Source organism: Colossoma macropomum, unplaced genomic scaffold, assembly GCF_904425465.1.
Source record: "Colossoma macropomum unplaced genomic scaffold, Colossoma_macropomum, whole genome shotgun sequence".
Lineage (NCBI taxonomy): Eukaryota > Metazoa > Chordata > Actinopteri > Characiformes > Serrasalmidae > Colossoma > Colossoma macropomum.
Genome location: NW_023494790.1, coordinates 33990569 through 34011530, shown reverse-complemented (window position 1 = coordinate 34011530; position 20962 = coordinate 33990569). Strand labels below are relative to the sequence as shown.

General features: G+C 40.0%; 1 protein-coding gene across 1 annotated transcript in view; it reads left to right on the top strand.

Moving 5' to 3' along the window:
* Nucleotides 1-708: 708 nt before the first annotated feature.
* The window catches only part of grid1b (glutamate receptor, ionotropic, delta 1b), a 210679-nt gene continuing 190425 nt past the window's right edge, over nt 709-20962 (top strand). Inside the window, exon 1 of the mRNA XM_036573167.1 lies at nt 709-985. Coding sequence (XP_036429060.1) covers nt 712-985 — 274 coding nt within the window. The 5' untranslated portion in view covers nt 709-711. The remainder of the gene's footprint in view (nt 986-20962) is intronic.

Here is a 20962-nt window from a genome sequence, read left to right as displayed (position 1 = left end):
TGGGACAGTGTGTTAAGTATGATGGGACAATGTGTTAAATAGTACTGGACAATGTGTTAAATAGTATGGGACAGTGTGTTGGTAATATCGGACAGTCTGTTGGGTAATATGGGACAGCATGTTGAGGAGAATGGGACACCAGATTGGGTAATATTGGTCAGTCTGTAAGGTAATATGGGATAGTATGTTGAAGAGTATGGGACAGCATGTTGGGCAATATTGGACAGTGTGTTGGGTAATATAGGACAGCATGTTGAGGAGGATGGGACAGAGCTACACCAAATAGAGTCACTAGGTTCGACTCTGAACACTACATTATCCTACTATTGTAAGTCAGAGCATTTGCTGAACGCATGTACTTTTTTAAAAAAGTGCAGGATGCTTTGGAGACAACATTGCACAATAAAAACATCTGTCCATACAGGCAGAGCTTTGACGCAGATGCTATTTTTGTTCATTATGTAAGTTTTAACAAATGCACACAAATGAAAAAAACAAAGTTCACATTCATCTGCCACATTTAAGAGTCAGAATGTTTTCCACTGTCTTTGATGATCCTTTCAATATCTTAATATTTGAGATTATTGTCAAGGACGCACTTTAACGGGCACTGAAATATCTCACAAAGAGGAATGATGCTTGATGTTAATGTGTTGATGTTAAATCCAGTCTGAGTGATTTTCTCTCTGTCTCTCTGCAGCCTGTGAGCTGATGACGCAAGGTATCCTGGCCCTGGTGACCTCCACTGGCTGCGCCTCGGCTAGTGCCCTGCAGTCTCTGACCGATGCCATGCACATCCCACACCTGTATGTGCAGCGCAATGGTGACGGCTCACCGCGCACCGCCTGCCAGTTCAACCCCAGCCCGGAGGGGGAGCGCTACACACTGGCCGCACGCCCGCCTGTGCGCCTCAGTGATGTCATGCTCACGCTCGTCGCCGAGCTCCGCTGGCAGAAGTTCATTGTTTTCTACGACAGTGATTATGGTGAGCAGAGCAAGGAAGCTTCCTTTCCCTTTCTGCTTTTTGGTTTAAGTTTCTAGAAAGCAAATGAAAAATGAAATACCATATAGGACAGACCTTATGGGGCGCAGTGTTGGGTATTATGTTACAGTGTGTTGGTAGTACAGGACAGAATGTTGCATAATATAGGACAGTGTGTTGGGTATTGTGGGACATGTTTGGTAATAAGGGACAGCATGTTGGCTATAATAGGACTGTGTGTTGGGTAATGTGGGACAGCATGTTAGGTATTATTTGACAGCATGTTGGGTAATATAGAACAGCATATTGGCTATAACTGGACTCTGTGCTGGGCAATATAGGGCAACTTGTTGGCTATTACGGGACACTGTGTTGGGCAATGTGTCTAACAGCTTGTTAGGTATTATGAGAGAGTGTATTGAGTACATTAGGACAGCATGCCAAGCATTGTGAGAGCATATTATTATGAGCATGTTGAGTAGTATGGGATAGGTTGTTGGGTAGTATGAGAGTTTGTTGGGCAATATGGTACAACATGTTTGATATTATGGAACAGCGTGTTGGGTAATATGGGACAACATGTTTGGTATTATGGGACAGCATGTTGCGTTTTATGGGACAACATATTTAGTGTTATGGGCCAGCATGTTGGGTAGTATGGAACAACATGTTTGCTATTATGGCACAGCATGTTGGGTAGTATGGGACAACATGTTTGATATTATGGAACAGTGTGTTGGGTAATATGGGACAACATGTTGGGTATTATGGGACAACATATTTAGTGTTATGGGCCAGCATGTTGGGTAGTATGGAACAACATGTTTGATATTATGGAACAGCGTTATGGGTAATATAGGGCAATTTACTACCAAGCTAATCACTGAGGTTCTGATTAGTCCATCCATAATAATTCTTTCAGGAATAATCTTAGTGGTGCTGAGGCCTATGGTGCAGGAACGGCACACTTATTTCCAGTCCACTCTCCTGTTGAGCCCTGATTTGGACACTGTAGAGATCGATATTAAGAACCAGTATAATTAACTTCATAAATTCTTCATGAAATCAGCTAATGTGGAAAGACACAGAGACTTGGCAGGGTAGTGTTGAAACTGTACCAACACATATACCAGGGCTTTCCTTGGTGAGTTAGACTTTGTTTTTATTTCTTCCTGCTAGCACAGTGCTTCCATTTGCTGGCCACTTTAATAGATACACCAACTGGACAGGTCCACTATATCAGTGTACAATTACAGACTGTAGTACTGTTGTCGCACAGTTTATTAGCTCTCTTTAGCCCATTCATCACTGGTCAGTTTCTCACCACAGGGCCACCGATGTCCAGAAATTATATAGATGGTGGTCCATTCTCAGCACAGCACTGCTACTGACTAGGTATTGTGTGTGATGCTGGTAGGAGTGTTATGTTTACACGCATAAAATGTCCAATCTGGAGTGGCTCTGTGGTTGGAAACTGACCATTAATTAAGGGCTAAAGAATGGCTATGCTTCAGCAGATGGGCTACAACTCTGTACACATCAAGGTGGAGCTACGAGACCAGGGCTTTTTATAAAGTGGACGGTGAGCCAAGGTAGATGTTTGAGTCACATCTCATTTTTTCTTAAGTAATCAGATCTGCGTGTTTAGACAAGCCGCCAGCTGGCGAATATGATTAGAAATGAATTGAAACAAATAAATAAATATTTGCTTGTCAGCCTGTCTTTATATATTCACAATATTTGTGGTGAAATGGTCGCTGCTTCTAGTGATGGTCAGTTGAGGGGAACAGATAGACTCATGTCCCCACTTAGGAAAGTGTAGTATTCAGCACAAGCTGTCTGAGAAAAGGAAATGCTCGTGCAGGTTTGTTGCGAAGGGCATTTTCAATGTTAGGGTGCTTTACTACTATGATGCACTTGGGGGGCACTCTATGCAAATTTACAAGGTGGCCAGTCAAATGATTGAAACGTAGCACTGTGAGTGTTTTATGCCATACCATGCCCACAGCCAAGTTAAAATTAGTGCTGGGAAGATTCAGTATTTCAATGATTGAATGGAAGTTAAGCAGGAGCAGGGCTTGATTTGAGAGGGGATGCCAAGGGATGAAATATCATCCTCCTAATAAAACTGCCATTCCTCCTTTCCTTCCCCTTTGAATTAATGGCTATTATTGGTATTTTAATTTGTTTAGTTTTTAAGATTTACAGTCCAAGTTGCTTTGGACCTTGGATGTATAAGGATTTCTTCAACCCTATCAAATTGATCAGAGACTTTGGCAGTGGCCCCCTTACAGAATTTCATCGATTTTTCAAAAACTCTACATAGTTAAATCATTTAACATTGTAAACAAAGCAATTCAATTGATGTTAAATGTTCCATTCTAGAGAAACTGAGGCAGAACGGTTCACAGTGGTGGTGATAGGAACCAGATGTTGAAAGTGTTTGATGCCTCTAAAAGCAACATCTTGGTGTCTGACTATAGCTTTGAGAATGTTTTGGCCAAAATGTGTTTTTAAAAAGTGTTAAGATAATCAAATTTCTGCTATATTACTGCTATTTTACCTTCATCACCATCCCATATCAAAACTCAGAAGACGTGTAGGTTCACTGGTGGTTTTGATAGTAAATAAAATAGCTATATTTGTGTTGTAGACATGGTGACCCCTGGTTCCATTCACCATCACTGTAAAGAAATCTGAGTCTCTATAATGAATCATTTCACATGATACTTTGAACAGTAAAATGGATCAGCATGTGGAACTGGAGCTCTGTGTCTGCTACCATGTTTCCTATCACTGCATAAAAGAAGCTCCATGCTGCTTTTATTGTTGGATGCACTGTGAGCGTATGCACACATTCAGAATTCACATTGCTGTGGAAGTGCTCATTACTGGTTTGCTTTAACACGACTGAGGTGTGACATCCCTGTTTATTATTTATTCTTGTTCGAAAAGGTAATTTGTGGCACAAACAAAATAAAAATCTATGAATTGTCAGCTTTCTTGCATATGAAATAAATGCAACAACAGCACTGAGATTACATTATAATGGAGTAGAGTATATAGAAATTGCTTTTTTCTGTTAGCTTGTTTTCTATAACAACATTTGCAGAGTCCGTGTCACTAGCTAAGCTATCTTCATGGCATTGGGCCTCATTCACCAACTGTTCTTAAAAAGAACATCCTACTTAAAACCCACTTATGCAGTTTTCACGAAGATTCTAACATTCACCAATGTTTTCTTATTTGGGATTCGTTCTTATATGAGAACAATATCTAGACACAGTCAAGAGCACAAAGGAGCAAACAATTCTGCGGTTTAAGAACATGAATCTGACTTTTTCTTAGGACCTTTTTTCAAGAACAAATTTGAGAATAAAATTAGGAGGATATTGGTGAATGAGGCCCATTGCTTCCAGTTGCTAACACTAGTGCTGCTGTTATGGGCGTAGACTGGTCACTATGGCCAAAGTGAAAAATTAACCAATACCTTTTATAAACATGCCTTGTCACCTCCTACAGCAGTGATCTGTAGAGCAAGATTTTTTAGCCTTAAAACTAGGAACACCCCTTTCTGATGACGGCTGAAGACTGAAAAACAACAAAACTGAAAACTGAACAAAACTTTGAAAAAAAAAATGTTTTGGGGGGATACTTGAGGCTTGGCTGTTTTTCCTTCCCTAATAGTTGGCTAATGCAGATAGCTATTGTTAGGAAACCCAATATCAAGTCTTTATTCATTAGTCTCTATATAAGTAGCTATGCTAGCAAACGTACTTGCATAATGCATGCTGGGTAATGTAGTGAGATAAGATTGATGGACAAAAACAAAAAGGACTTTTGAATTGATGAGTCTGAAGGATGTAATACTACGCTACAGACTATTACATACCGTGATGCCTAGCAATAATGAATAATAATGAAATTGCATTTCAAGCTCCACTTAACATATAGGTGCACTTCATAGTTCTACAGTTACAGACTGTAGTCCATCTGTTTCTCTGGATACTCTGTTACACTGTTGTCCAATGGTCAGGACCCCACAGGACCACCACAGAGCAGGTATTAAATGGGTGGTGGATCATTCTCAGCACTGCAGTGACACCGACGTGTTAGTGTGTGTTGCACTGGTATGAGTGGATCAGTGTCCACTCACTGTCCACTCTATTAGGCACTCCTACCTTGTTAGTCCACCTTGCAGATGTAAAGTCAGAGACGATAGCTCATCTGCTGCTGCACAGTTTGTGTTGGTCATCCTCTAGTCCTTCATCAGTGGTCACAGGACACTGTTGGCAGGATATTTTTGGATCTCAGTTTAAAAACTCCAGCAGCACTGCTGTGTCTAATCCACTCAGACCAGCGCAACACACACTAACACACCACCACCACGTCAGTGTTACTGCAGTGCTGAGAATGACCCACCACCCAAAAAGTACCTGCTCTGTGAGGGTCCTGTGGATACAGAGAAACAGATGGACTACAGTCTGTAATTGTACAACTACAAAGTTCACCTCTACAGTAAGTGGAGCTGATAAAGTGGACAATGAGCGTAGATATTAGGAAGTGAACTTAATGAAGTGGCCAGTTAGTGTATGTAAAAAGACTTTTGTTCCCCTTTACTAAAAAGTAACAGCTACAGTTCATAAACAAACCCTCAGGCGAATTCATTTTAGTTTGGTTTAATACAACAAGCCCCACACTGTGGATCTCGGTTACAACATTAAAAGTGTTTTTCCAGGATAAATACGCAGTTATGCTGGTGACTTGCTCAATGTAGTGGTCAGCAGGCTACCATCATTGTGTTGCGGTGGTTGTTGCAGTGCGCTCACACCGGGCAGTGGGGTTTTTTGTTCCAGAGAGTCAGATTTAATGGGCTTACATTTTTCTTGTTTTTCCCTTTCAGCGGGTAAAGTTGGCAGTTTGTCCATCGCGCACAGCTCGATGGCGAACTCCCTCACTGCCTGCAGTGTCCTCTAATGAGTTTCCACACAGCATATTAGCAGTCCTGGCTCTGCTCGTCCCGGCTAAATGCACTCCTTCTGCTGTGGATGCTGATTTTGAATATTTCCATTATGGATTTTTACAAAACGCATTAAACGCGGAGCCGTCCGGAATAGCCGTGCGTGTCCCTTCCAGCCAAACGTAGAGTGTTACCATGCAAGCGTTGTTTGTGTTTCCTGTTGTTTGGCTTTACTGCATTTGTGATATGTGTATGGGTGCTGAGTAATACAGTCCACTTTCAGTTCAGTACAGTCATAGAAAGCCCTCCCTCCACACTGTTGGTGTACAGTTAGAGAAGTGGTCTCCAGGCCTGGTCCTGGACGGCTACCTTCTTGCAGAGCTTAGTTTCAGACACAATTTGCCACACTTGGTCCAGCTGATCAACCTCTTCCCAAGTCCCTCATTGACTGGATCAGGTGTATTAGTGTTCATTAAGGGGCAGCCCAGCTTATTGGATCCAGGTTGGAACAAAAAGGAATTTAGCTTGTCAGGACCAGGGCTGGAGACCACTGAGTTGATCTGTAGCTCATCTGTAGATGCACATTTTGTGCTAGCTGTCTTCTAGCCCTTCCTTAATGATTGGTTTCTAACCACAGAGGCGTACAAATGTCAAAACTTGGACAGGAATGAAAACAAAGCCACTATGACTATGCTAATTATGATATTGCTAGTACCCCGATGGGATTCTAGTACTATGTTAGCACTGAGCTAACATTTTTGGGCCATTCTAGAGACATTTTTTGGCGACTTTACTCTCAGTGACTCAGTAAAGAAGCAAGAAGCAGCCACCAGCATTTTCTATTCCTAACAACTAACTGAAACAAAATTATCAGCATACAGCTTGTCTTCAGTCAGCGATGTAGAGTAGAGCAGGAGTGTCAAAACTTTTTTCTTGCAATGTTCACGGTGGGATGAGGGCCAAAAAGTACAAAAAGGTATACTAGATTATTACTATATTAGGTAGATTTCAAATTGAGTTTTAAAGAAAATAAGGATTCAATTATATATATAAATCTCATTGGGTATGAGGGAAATTCTCTGGTGGGCTAAATCAAGCATCTTCATTGGGCAGCTTTAGCCCGTTGGCCACCCTTTGGGCAGTGCTGCCCTAGAATGACGTTTTTTCTCACAAAACTGGTCCCATTGTAAATCAAAACATAATTAGTTGATTCCACTATCACTTCCTAATAATATTAGTGGTTAATCTGTCCAGCTCCTGAAGTCCTAACCGATAAGAGAGTTCAATTGGCTGGATCTACCTAGACAACACAGAGAAAAAAAATCTGACGGGACACTTTTCCATTGGCCGTTTCAAGATTTTACCCCCTTTGTTCCAACCAAAAGCAATGAAATAAGAGTTAAACTACAATACATAAGTTAATACAAGCATGATGATTCTATAAAATAATTATGTCAGGCCTAGAAGGTCCTGGTGGTGCCCTATCGGTGTAACTGGTGAGAATAGTCCACCACTCAAACAATGTCTGGTCAAAAGCAGACCAGTGAAGAAAGGGACGGACTAAATAATACTAAACTATGTGTTCAAAAGATTGATGTGGATTACTGCACATTAAAATTTCTACATCCTTATTTGCATAGTTATATCACCCCCTAATTACAGATATTTGTTGACTCTATTGTTTGTATGTTAAACTGTTCATTGTAATCATCTAGTTAACAGTCTCTCCTGATTATTGCATTTCAATTGACTTGAAGCTGATTAGCATTATGAATGTCTCTAATTTTCATTGTATAAAGTCAGTTCGACGGCTCTGGGAAGAGCTAAATACGTATTTATAATTTGCATGCTTTTAAGTCATTAGCATATTGATTTCTTAAATGCCAATTAATCTGGGAAAATTGACGTACAGCCACCGTGTGGGTAAGAAGCAGATTTTTCCATTTAGAGTAAGACTTAATTTCTAATATTTTTTTTCTGTACCTTTCCTCATGCCATTTAAAACATGTAAAGGATTAATACGCATAAAAACATCAAATGTACACAATTTTCCATTCACCCCAGATGTAGTTGATCAGCCAAAATATTTCTTGGACACCAGGTTTCCTTAGTTTAGCACTGGAGCTATGAAGCTAATGTAGCTAACAAACACTAGAATGCAACAGTCGCCCCCAGAAAAACATCCCCAGAACTTCTCTCAACCTGCTTAAATCACATCCAGGTCTTTATTAAGGTTGTCCAGACCTGTCCAGGTGATTTAGACCACAGTAGGACTTGCTGTAAATGATAAAAACAAACAAAATTTCACTGCATGGCTGAAACTGCAGCCAATTTAGAAAACCTGTGAATTTTGCATCCCTCCACAGGATCCAACTCCCCATTGTATGCATGCACGCATATGGATGCCAGGGATTAGACCCACATTTTCTGTTGCTTCTATGTATAAATAACCATTTATCTTGAATTTCCACACAAAGATATATGTTCATAAATAGAGATAACAGAAACTGTGAAGGGGATCTAGCATCCTTATACCTTAACCACATCAACAAGTCTGCACAACTTTAATAAAAACCTGGATATGGTTTGAGCAGGTTGAGGGAAGTTTTAGGGATGTATTCATGCTAAAGATTTGGGTGACTATTGATTTCTAGTGTTTGTCAGCTACATAGCTAAAATAAAGGAGGAGAAATTGGAAACCTAACATGTCTTGATCAACATCTGCCATAAGAGGGCTATTTGATTTTTTTGCCAAAGTGTTCCTTTTAACCAGCAGGTTTTGTGAATTGAGAGCTGTGGACATATCAAAAATAGGACTTCTTTTCTTTTACCTATTTGCAAGTCTGAAAAGAAGTGCATTTTATGGCCTGTAACCAAATTGGAGCAGTTTGTTTCACACCTGTGAACAGGTCGAAGCAAATCTCTGCAGGAAAGAGAGTGCGGCTTCTCCCAGTGGAGAAGTCTATTCTGTCCTGCCTCTCTGCTGATGGACAGCACATATGGCTGGATGTGTGGGACACAAAGGAATGGGGCACTTTATATGCACTTTCCACTTTATTCTAACACCATAACTGGCCTTGTTAGTCCACTATACAGGTATGCAAATACAAACTGGAGCACTTTTAATGTCATATACAGTTTGTCAGCTGCCCTCTGTGCTGTCCATCATTGCTCAGTTTCTGACAAGAAAACCACGGTTATTTTTTTAAATCATTGATCTTTCATCATTTCTGACCAGAGGGCCATGGTGGTGGACCACATGGCACAGAGTCTGTGTGATAATACGAGTGTATGATACTGGTGTTGTTGGGGGTCAAGATCATCTCTGTGGACAACTGATGAAGCTTTAGGGGACAATAGCTGGGCTACATTTTTAACTGTACACTGGCAAGGAGAAGGCAGAAATTAAGGACTTCAGGGTTAAAAATGAGAATTAATGATTATAACTGAGAAAGAAAGAAAGAAAGAAAGAAAGAAAGAAAGAAAGAAAGAAACTCTTCAGTAGCTCATTCTTGTGTGGGTTCATAGCTGTTTCGACCTCGTAAATGATGCACACTAAAGTGACTTGTCTGATCACAGCTCCACCATGTGGAGAAACCTCGGACTGCTACAAGTGCACGAGTGAGTGAATGAGCTCCAAAGTCATGCATACTTTTAAATACTTGCTTATGTCCATTTACATACTAAAAAAGAGAAGTTTTCCATTGTTTTTGTCAAGGCATTCTGGAATTCATCTATAGATGCTATAGTAGTATTAATTTATAGTATTAAAGTTTCATAATTTTCAGCTTATTTGAACCATCAAGACACTTTTCCAAATGCTTTTCCTAAGAATTTTTCTCAGATGGTATGTCGCATGCTGGGAAACCTCCAGCAGAGTGGCATGCGTTTATTAATGACTCATTAATGCCTCATAATAATGAGTTTTTAATAACAAAAGGCAATAAGTCATTACTTGTACATATTATTTATTATTTAGCAAGCTGTTTAAGATAAGTCCTCTATCAGTTCTTAAGTTAAAGCAAGTCAAGTGGTCCTTATTGTCATTCATTGATATAACTTATATGCTCTGGAACGAACTGTCGTTCTTCAGGCCTCATGGTGCAACACGCAACAGCAGCACATTACATAGGACAACATAGTGGACAGATATATGACATTGTGAAACAAGCACAGAATATACAATATAAATACAAATAAAGGCAAGAAATATACAGAACAATACATATATATGACAATACTAAACAGGACAATAAAACAATATATATGAATGGGCATCATATAAATATAGATGGCCATTAAAACAGAGTGATGATTGTCAATTGTAAGCTGTAAGAAAAGACTGAGGTCTCATAGCAGCATTCAAATAATTGAAGAATTTAAAGTGCATGCATGTAGTCATAGCAAAAGGGTGTGCTGTCAGTTTATTGTGGACGGTGGAAAGTATCTAGATTAGTCAAGCTGGATATTTAGGGGCATCCATGCGTTCAATTCTTGTTCTCTTTCCCAACATCGCTTTTGAAGCATCATTATTGGCCCATTTTAATCATCGCCAATATCCTGTTGCCTTACCATCCTTATCAGTTGTAGTTTTGAATGCTTTTGACAGTTGTTAGGGTTCTTTTTGATGTAGCGGGTTTGGTTTAGCGTTAGCATGCATTGTGGAAAGACAGCGTTATGTGGGCACACAGCGCAAGACAATTAAATAGGCAGTGCTGGTCCCCAGCGAGTGAAAACACTGGCAGAGGACGAGGAGAAAAGGGACATTTATTCAAATTAAGGCTTTTGTAGGAGTTTATTGGGAGCAGATGGGGCCTGGGTCTGGCTGTCCGGTTGCGGCCTCTGCTCCGACTCACTCTGACAGCTGAATGATTATGATTAAGGAGAGACCATGGATTACTGCACGGCCTCCCATCTCAAGCCTTCACCCTCTTTTTCAGTTTGCCCTCTCTTTCCTCCCTCTCTCTCTCTCTCTCTCTCGTGCTCCCGTTCACCCACCCATTCATAGTCAGAGTCTATCATTTTCTTCCGCACGCGAAGCAACCCACACATGCCATAATTTCATCGGCGTCTCTTAAGCTTCCTCGCTCAGTTCCTCCAGAAAGTGGGTTCCGCTCTATGGACCACATGCAATATCTCCCTCTACCCATGGGGCCCGAATCATGCGCGCTCTTAGCATTACTGAAATGTAAATTTGCTCTATGCATCATCACCTCTAGATATGTGAAAACTAAAGAAAACACCCACAGCATTGAGGTCTGACCTGTGCTGCCCACTGGTATGAAGAGTTGGCATATAGTTTTCATAAAGTACCTGTGTTATTACTGATAAAGTCTTGTTACCGATACAGCTGCTTCCTTACAGAGAAGGAGAAAGTCCATGCCTCTAGCACAGCCCACAACAAAGTCAATATTGTACTTTATTTAGAATATGCACAACCACACATTTAGAATATGCACAACCACAAACCACACAGGCAGGCCATCTTCAGTGCTGTTTGTCTGAAAACGGAAAAGCACTGGACATTTGTGCCCCTAGGCAAGTCTTTGTGAAGCTGACAATGCCAAATTTGCCATTTGGCTCCAGACACACTTTTCTTTTCACATTTTCTGGTGGTCTTCTATCTGTATGACAAATAGATTGAGCACTGCAAACAGCATTGATCTTGATGTTCAGTTCCTCTATGTGTCTTATTGCACAGGTCCACTCAGGGCAATAAGACAACACCTGGGCAAAGTGGGATAAAGTTTGTAATTTTTTTCTTGCACTTTTTTCCAAAAGATACTGTCCCATATTAGCCTTCCAGCAATTGTATTTGAGGGTGACACTGGCAGGAAAACTCCCTAAGAGCTTTTCTGAAGAAACAAACCCTTTAAGGAAAAAACTTGCTAGGAACATTCAGAAGAACCACCGAGAGGAACCTAAAATCAAAAGGAAAAACTCTCAAAGACCATGAAGAAGACACACTGAGAGGAACTAAGACTCAAAAGCAGAAACTCCCAAAGAGTATCAGGAAGAACCGTTAAGAGGAATCGAGATCCCTTAGGAAAACCTCCCTAGGAGTATGAGGAACCACTGAGAGGAACCAAGACTCCACAGGAAAAACTCCCTAAGAGCATTAAGAAGAACCACTAAGAGGAATCAAGATTCCACAGGAAAAACTCCTCAAGAGCAGGAAAAGAACCACTAAGAAGAATCAAGTTTCCACTGGAAAACCTCCCTAAAACCATAAGTAAGAACCACTGAGAGGAACCATGACACAAGTGGGGAACACAGCACTCCTTTGATAGTGCAATTTGGAAACAAGTAGGACAAGAATAATTAAACAGAAGCCCTGGATATCCATGGGATACTTTAGTGAACAATGGTAAAGTCTGCGAAGATCTATAGGATCTTATGATTATGTGGGACACATAAATGTAGAACACGATGGGGAAGAATGCCAGTACGATCGTAAGGCAGGATTACAACCCTCAGAAACAGACTTGGAGTTCATAAATCAGTACAATTTGAGAAGGTGAAGAGGCGCTATTAATTAAAATCTTTAGGGGCATCCAGGTGAGGCTTTTCACCGAGAAATGAGATTGAATGGCACATTGCAAGTGTTTCCAAAGTGGAAAACCAAGTCCAGGTACATGCAGTGTTGCTCCCTACAGTTGTGCTCCACATGCCCCATACTTTTCTGGAATTTGTTTAATTTGGCATATCCTGTCATCCTATAGTTGCCTGTGGTTGGAATCATGTTAGACTCTTGAGTCGCTTTTAGCTCTAACTGCCTTGCAAGTCTTGGGCACAAAAACAAAGCACTGCTTACTGTAGCGGCTCTCAATGCCCACTGGCCTGATGTTAATGCCAGCTGTGGATAAATAAGCAAAGCGTACTCCGTGAGGCGTGTTTGACTTAGAAGGGGTAAGTCTTTGTCCAAAATATGTACTGGCTGTACGGTTCTAAAGCCACCCCACTTTGAGTTATGATATTAAGATGCTCTCCCAATTGAGAAAGGTTTATGTGTTCTGATACTCTCCTAAATGAAACCCATGCTGATAAGTAATAAATCTCATACCAAGATTAAATGCTGTGACTTATATTGTGTCTGAGTTGGGGAGAGCATTATTAAATACATCTTAGCAGCAGTTTAAAGACAATTTCGTTAACTTGACTCAGTAACTTTTATTTCTGATTCAGACTTGCAAGTATCGTTCGGCAAAACGTTCAATGTATATTGATGAGTTTAGTGACTGGGCCATTGTAGACCCCAGGGCTTTTTTTCATGCCCTGAAATAAATTATGTGATGGGAATTTTGAAAAATCCGCATGCATACTGGATTACATGACTATTAAAACTAGGCCTTGTATTACAACCCCATTTCCAAAAAAAATCGGGATGCTGTGCAAAATGTAAATAAAAACAGAATGCAATGATGTGCGAATCATTTAACCCCTTTATTTCATTGACAATAGTACAAAGACAAATGTTGAAACTGAGAAATTTATTGTTTTTTAAAAAATATACGCCCATTTGGAGTTTGATGCCAACAACACATTCCAAAACACCTGGTGGTTGTTTGGCAACAAGTCAGTAACATGATTGGGTATAAAAGAGCATCTCAGAGAGGCTGAGTCTTTCAGAGGGAAAGATGGGGATGGGTTCACCACTATTTTGCATGATCAAATATTGCAACAATTCAAGAATAATGTTTCTCAACATAAAGTAGCAAAGAACTTTTCATCTTCTACAGTACATAATAACATTAAAAGATTCAAAGAATATGGAAAATTTTCTGTATGCAAGGGACAAGGCCAAAAACCAGTATTTGCTGGCCATGATCTTCAGTCTTCAGGTGGCACTGCATTAAATCAGTCATGATTCTGTAGTGGAAATCACTGCATGGGCTCAGGAACACTTCTGAAAATCACTGTCTGTGAACACAGTTTATCACTGCCTTCACAAATGCTAAATTAAAACTCTAAAACTCAAAGAAGAAACCGTACATAAACAGGATCCAGAAATGCTGCCACCTTCTCTGGGCTCATTTAAGATGGACTGAGGGGAAGTGGAAAAGTGTCCTGTGGTCTGACGAATCAAAATTTGAAATTCTTTTTGGAAATCATGGACAATGTGTCCTTCGGGCTAAAGACCACTCAGCTTTTTATCAGTGCACAATTCAAAAGCCAGCATCTGTGATGGCATTGGGGTGCATTAATGCGCATGGCATGGGTGATGTGCACATCTGTGAAGGTATCATTAATGCTAAATGATATATACATGTTTTGGCAACATGCTGCCATCCAGATGACGTCTTTTTCAGGGAAGTCCTTGCTTATTTCAGAAAGATTATGTCAAACCACATTCTGCATGTGTTACAACAGCATGGCTCCGTATTAAAAGAGTCTGGGGGTTAAACTGGCCTGCCTGCAGTCCAGACCTGCCACCACTTGAAAACATTTGGCACATTATAAAATGAAAAATATGACAAAGGAGACCCCGAACTGTTGAGCTGCTGAAATCCTACATCAAACAAGAATGGGAAACATTTCACTTTCAAAACTACAGCAGTGTCTCCTCAGTTCCTGAATGCTTACAGAATGCTATTAAAAGAAGAGGTGATGAAACACAGTGGTAAACAGGCCCCCGTCCCAACTTTTTTGGAACATGTTGTTGCCATCACATTTAAAATGGGCATATATTTTTCAAAAGACAATAAAATTTCTCAATTTCAACATTTGATATGTTGTCTTTGTCCTATTTTTCTTTAGTTTACATGATTTGCAGATCATTGCATTCTATTATCATTTACATTCTGCACAGCGTCCCAACTTGGAATTGGGGTTGTAAATCTCTATAAGTAAAGTCAAAGCCTGTCCGCTCAACCCGATTCCGCACCTCTGCCGACTCCCACAGAGCACCACTGCTCTGCTTTGATCAATCAAAGATGACCGTCTCTATTTCGCATCTGTATTTGCTCAGAGCTGGGAATGGACAATGGAGATGTGCGAAAATCAAGACACTGACGTAAATGATTGCTAATTGTGCTGCCCTCGTACTTCTACTTGCTCCCGTGATTCACATGAACCTGGCTGTATGTGTGTGCACTGCACTCATACAGATTTAATGCGTTTCTTCTCTACAGGAGAGACGCAGCCCGTCTAATTTGGGAGGGCTGGGGGTAATTTTCTTTTCGAGCGGCTTTCAGTAATTCTGATCTAATTACGTGGCAATGAATGCTGCGTTCCTGCTTGCCGCCATGTTAGACGACACCCCTCAGTCCTCTGTCATGTTGCTTCTTAATAGGAATTTTGACTTGTTTTTTTCAAATTCGCTTCACAGCTCATGCATATTTTAAGGCAATTATGAGAGACAAAACACTCGTTACTTGCTCATTCACGTAAGACGACTCTCGTCCCGAATGCTTCACGATCTTTTCAAGACTGAGGAATGGAAAGATGCTTAATTCATGTGATTTAAGTAAGTTAAGTTAATGGCATGTTTTTTTTTCTATAGATGAGAAATCCTTTGAAATACAGCTTGAAGTAAGCGATGGAGGCCTTACTGCGCTCTATTTCCGTGTACATTTGACAGAAAGAAGGCTCTTCAAAGTCGCTGTTAGTAAATGCAGATGCTAGGATCACATTAGAAGGTTCCAAAGAAATGCATACAGTGCTGTACAAAAGTCAGAGACTGATGTTTATAGTTTAATTTCCAGTTACTTATTTTTCAGCATCAAAAAAGGCAGAAAAACATTACTAACAGTTAACAGAAAACACCTCAACAACTAAATATGTCAATTTTTTGTTTTTTTGCCACTCTTTGCCTTTATTACAGCTTCCATTCTTTTCAGGAGACTCACTTTCAGTTTCTCAAAGAAATCTGCAGACACACCTCCAAAGTTCACACCTATCCAAGCAATGCTGATTACAAACTTAGCCTCATCAGTCCATAAAACCTTATGTTTCTGTGTTCTTGTGCAAATGTTCTTCTCTTTTGTCCGTCTCCTTTTCTCAGTGAGGTTCTTCTTGAACAGCTACACATCCTTTCAGACCCACAGCGCTGAGTCGTCTTCTCACAGTGGAAGGATGGACAGAAACACCTGTGGATGTTTTCAGATCTGAAGCAGCTTGATTTTCTCCTCTCTCTCAAAGATGAAAGCTTTAAGCGCTGTTTATCTGATGGGGACAGTTCTGGTATCTACGAGGTCTTCCAGGTGGTTGTTAGGAGGCCCATTTTCTCTGAAACCTTTCATCATTTTTTGAATGCAGGTTATGAAAACTCCTGTTTCATCACTTGATTTTCTCCTTCCTTTTGTAGATTATTGTATATCCAGTATCTTCTGATATATCGGTACATATTCTTTATATACTTTATGGCAGCTTTACTGGAAAAGAATAAATTAACAGGTCGTCTCTGACTTATTCACAGTTCTGTAGATAAAGGTACGATGAAATCTTTTCTAGTTCCCACAATAAAGGCCATGTAAAGACATCACAGAAGATGTGACTGAGTAAAATTGAGTAGCAGATCCTTTTGAATACAGACTGCTCTTACGATTCACGGTGGCAGTTTGTTGTTACTAATTAAGCATTCAATGCACTAGCGAGTTATATTGTGTGGACACCTGCAGCTCCAATATTTGGCCTGGTTATAGTACTTCTGTGTGCTGGTCTCAGCCTGCTTCTTTGATGTTTTCTCTCATTATGCTGCCTAATTGGCCGGCGGTGTGTGTGTGTATGTGTGCATGTGAGTGCATGCTTGGAGGAAAAGAGGGGAAACGAAGGGCTGTGTGTTAATGAGAGCAGTATTCCTGAAGAAACTGTCTCATAAAGTGTAAATATTACACCGAAGATGAAGATTGTGGATATGCATTACATGCATATATAAAGTGTTATAAACACCCGTCTGCCCTGCACCATAAATAGGACACATGGTGTGAAAAGGCTGATTAAAATATTCATTCATTGAAAAATCTGAAACATAGCAATACTGTGCTTCCACTCACTGGACACTTTATTAGAAACACCTACCTTGCACTTCCTCTCACTGGCAACATTATTACAGACCCCTGCCTCATACTTCCACTCAGTGGCCACTTTATTAGAAACATTACTTTGTACTTCCACTCACTGGTCACTTTATTAGAAATACCTATGTTGTACTTCCAATTGCTGGCCACTTTATTAGAAACATCTACCATTTACATCGACTCACTGGCCACTTTTTTAAAGCATCTACTTTCTATTTTGACTTGCTAGTCACTTTATTAGAAACACTACACTGTACTTCCACTCACTGGCCATTTAATAAGAAACATTTCCAAATTCTTTTGCTCACATACATAGCCCTCAATGGCCTTCCTTCTCCTTATTTGTCTAATCATTATCTCCTTCATTAACCCACACATTCCATTAGGTCATCCTCAGCTGTTCTGCTTACCAGTCCTCCATCAAATATCTACCACACTGGACAGCGATTCTTCTCTAGAATTGCTCCTTGTCTCTGGAACTCACTCACTTCACACAAACTTCAGACAGTCTAACACATTATCCATATTCAGATATCTTCTCAAAACCCTCATCTCTTCCAAATAACTACATCCTACCCTGGATCACTTTTGCTTTTACTGTGTTCCTACCGTGTTCCTCATTTCCTGTTCTCTATTTTGTTAGGTTTCATTTTTTTTATTTTCATTTAGTGCAACATTTTAAGGTAACCATTTTTTTAATGTAACACCATTATTATTTATTTACCAAGTGAAAGTAAATGAATAGATACTCTACCTAAAAATGGCATTTTTACACAAAGTTTAGTGCACAATTTCTCAAAATGTATCATATTAAAAAAAGAAATTATATATATATATAGGCACCAGCCTATATATAGGCTGTATATATAGGCAACAGCATGTAACTGAAAATGACACACCCTGACTCTGACTGTTTATTTAGTGAATTTAACCCAAAAGTTGGCTTAAGCAAAAGTAATGGCACATTATATATGCACACACACACACCACACACACTTCTATAACCTAAGAATAGCTCAGTAGTTACTGAATAATAAGCCTAGTATGTAGCAAACCTGAGATTTTAAGGTATTAAAGTAACAAATGCAAACCTGACTATATATGAAAGCTTTTGAAAACTGACAGAAAAAAAACAGATCAATCAGTGATGAAACATTTGGTCTGACAGTATGTTGGCTCATCTGCACTTGGTTAAAATAAACCAAACAATATTGCTGGCAGGTAACAAAAGATTGCAACAGTCAGTCTCAGCCAGTACATTGCCTTTGTTTATCTGGATCTCCTGTAAAACCTCTAAAACCTCAGAGAGAGTTTTCAGAATGGTATCTTTCAGGGTTCTGAAGTCTATGGCATAACAGTGTTTCAGTATGTTTTACATCAAGGTCATTTCTCAGAGATGGACCAGGATTCAAGCATAGAGAACATCCACCTCCTAGATCGAACTCCCCCGGAAGGCCGTGTTAGCGCAGACCTTGTCTGAACTGTGACATGAGATTGTACTGATTGATCTCTCGCCCTTGGTCACCCTGTGAAGGTCTTAGCCAACAAACAGGGAAGGACGAGCTCCAGCTACAGTGAAGTAGGAAACCCAACTTGTTGTGACATTTGTCTTCATTAAGGAAGTGTTTATTTCTGCCTCACTTTTTTCCCTTTGAGAAAAGCTGAGCACAGCAGTTTCTTGCCACACTGTCCATCCTTAAACATCTCACCATCTGCAAGCAGTGAATAGAACAGATTTGTTCATGGTGCTTGAGCAGTTGCAGAATTATAAGCAGCGAGTTTTTGCGAGATATGTTAAATGCAACCTTGCGTTGTGGTCGTGAAGAAATTCTTTGTGCTACTTGTGTCTGATACTAAGACGTGGGTCAAAGTCTGTACGGATCCACCATTTTTATCTGGCCTCACGGTCTGTGGTCCCTTTAAGAAACATTGAGCTTGTTCACCTTCAGTAATAATATCATACGTTGAATTTTTCAGTGGCACTTTATTTGAAGGTACCCTACATAAGATGTTCATAACACATGCATAAGAATTTAATAACATATTTATAAAGCAATACTATGCCAGTAATAAGATATTTATGAAGTAATTCACACTGTATTGACATAAAGGGCCTCAATGGACACATAATTTCCAAGCAATGAAACTTAAAAGGCAAAGGCCTTCTGGACGGGTGGAATCCTACAGACCATCCTATTGCAATCCTTCTGGATTCTTATAGGAATTGTACCAGACATTACATCGGAATCCTATTGCACATCTTACAGAAATCCTGTTGACCATCCTATAACAATCCTGATGGAGATCTATGGGAATCCTACTGGACTAGCAGAATCCTATTGACCATTCTATAGCAATCCTTCTGGACATCTGTAGGAACCATATTGTAGTCCTACTGGATTATTATTGCAATGCTAATTTCATCTAGAAATTCATGCAAAATCTAAAATATGATTAAATTAATCAATAACACGAATTATACACTGAGAAATATGTTAATAATGCATGATCAAATGGTTCTTGGTTCTGTATTATGAAAAACAGTTGTATATTTAAGTTGTATATATTTTTAAAATGGTTCTATATAGCACTAAAAGGGTTCCACCATTGTTATGAGTCAAAGAACCTTTTTAAAACTATATAGAATTATTTTTAAGACAGTAGTTAAGAAAAACATATATCAAATATCAGTTCTATATATATCTATTTCCCATTGATGAGGAATGATGCTTCATGACTTTGCTGTAAATGGAACACATATTATTTATTGTCTTATTGTAGTTTGAGGCTTCTTATGTCAATACAGTGTTATTTGCTTCATCAAGCACATTTTGTTGCTGTACAAATAGTAGCATAAGCTGTTCTTAAATACTCAAGGATTGCTTTTTGAATATGTTATTCAATGCTTATGCATGTGTCATGAAGTCCTCATATAAGTAGCCTTTAAATAAAATGTTACAGATTTTTCTAAGTGTGTCTAGCTAGCACATATAAATGGATATCAGTCTCTTTCTTCTTTTCCCACTCCCCCCCCCAACCCCAACCCCCCCACTCTTCATCTTGAGCGGCTTTTATAGCTCTCCTGGGATTCCCTTTCTCCCGGGCTTATCTGCAATCAGCTTGTGCTTCTCCACACAGTTTCATTCGTTGTGATAAATGCGTCAAAACCGAACCCAGATCAGCACTTGTGCTGCGAAACACTTTGATGAAGGCTCCTGGTAACAGGGAGGATTTTAATGGGATTCTGGCGCTTTGGGGACACCGACATTATCGTAGCCAGGCCATATCACCCCAAGCTGGGTAATGGGCAGGGAGCTGAGGCCCAGCTCCCCTCAGCTGTGATGACCCTCTAGACGAGTGTCTGGGCATTAGACTAGTATTAGGGACACGGTCACTACTTTTCCCTCCTTCCCCTTCACCTCCTGCCTCCTGGCCTTTTTTTCTGATGCACCAGGCTAGAAGTAAGTGGTTTAAAGAGGTCTGCCTCTCATCCATGCCTGATGAAGGCAGTCTCGAGAGCGTGCCTTCTGCCGCTGCCACGGATCGAGCTGTCTGAGTCTGGAAATAGGATTTGCCTGTGTCTCTGTGGAAATATGGCTAAGAGGATGCACAACTGAGTCCACGGTATTGCAGTGGCCCTTAAGATCCTCTGATTGTGAGCTCAGCGAGGTGTTATTTCACAGCTGCTATGCTGAAAGGGGAACAGGTTAAAGAGATGGCCAAAATGAGAAATGTAACTACATTTGTTGTAAATGTACCTATTCACCTCCTGCAGCAGTGCTGCAGTACTCTCTAAAAAGAGATTACCAGATATCTGGTTTAAACACTCAAAGAACATCCTTCTGATGGTGTGCCTTGAAGGTGGGACTAAACTACTAACTTTGAAAAACTACAACTGATTTCGCCTAGAGTTTTTATTGTTAGCTGGCAAATGCAGAAGAAAGGCAGAAAGCTAATGTAAGATAGGAAGCCAAATATCTCTTTCTCATAACTGTCATAACT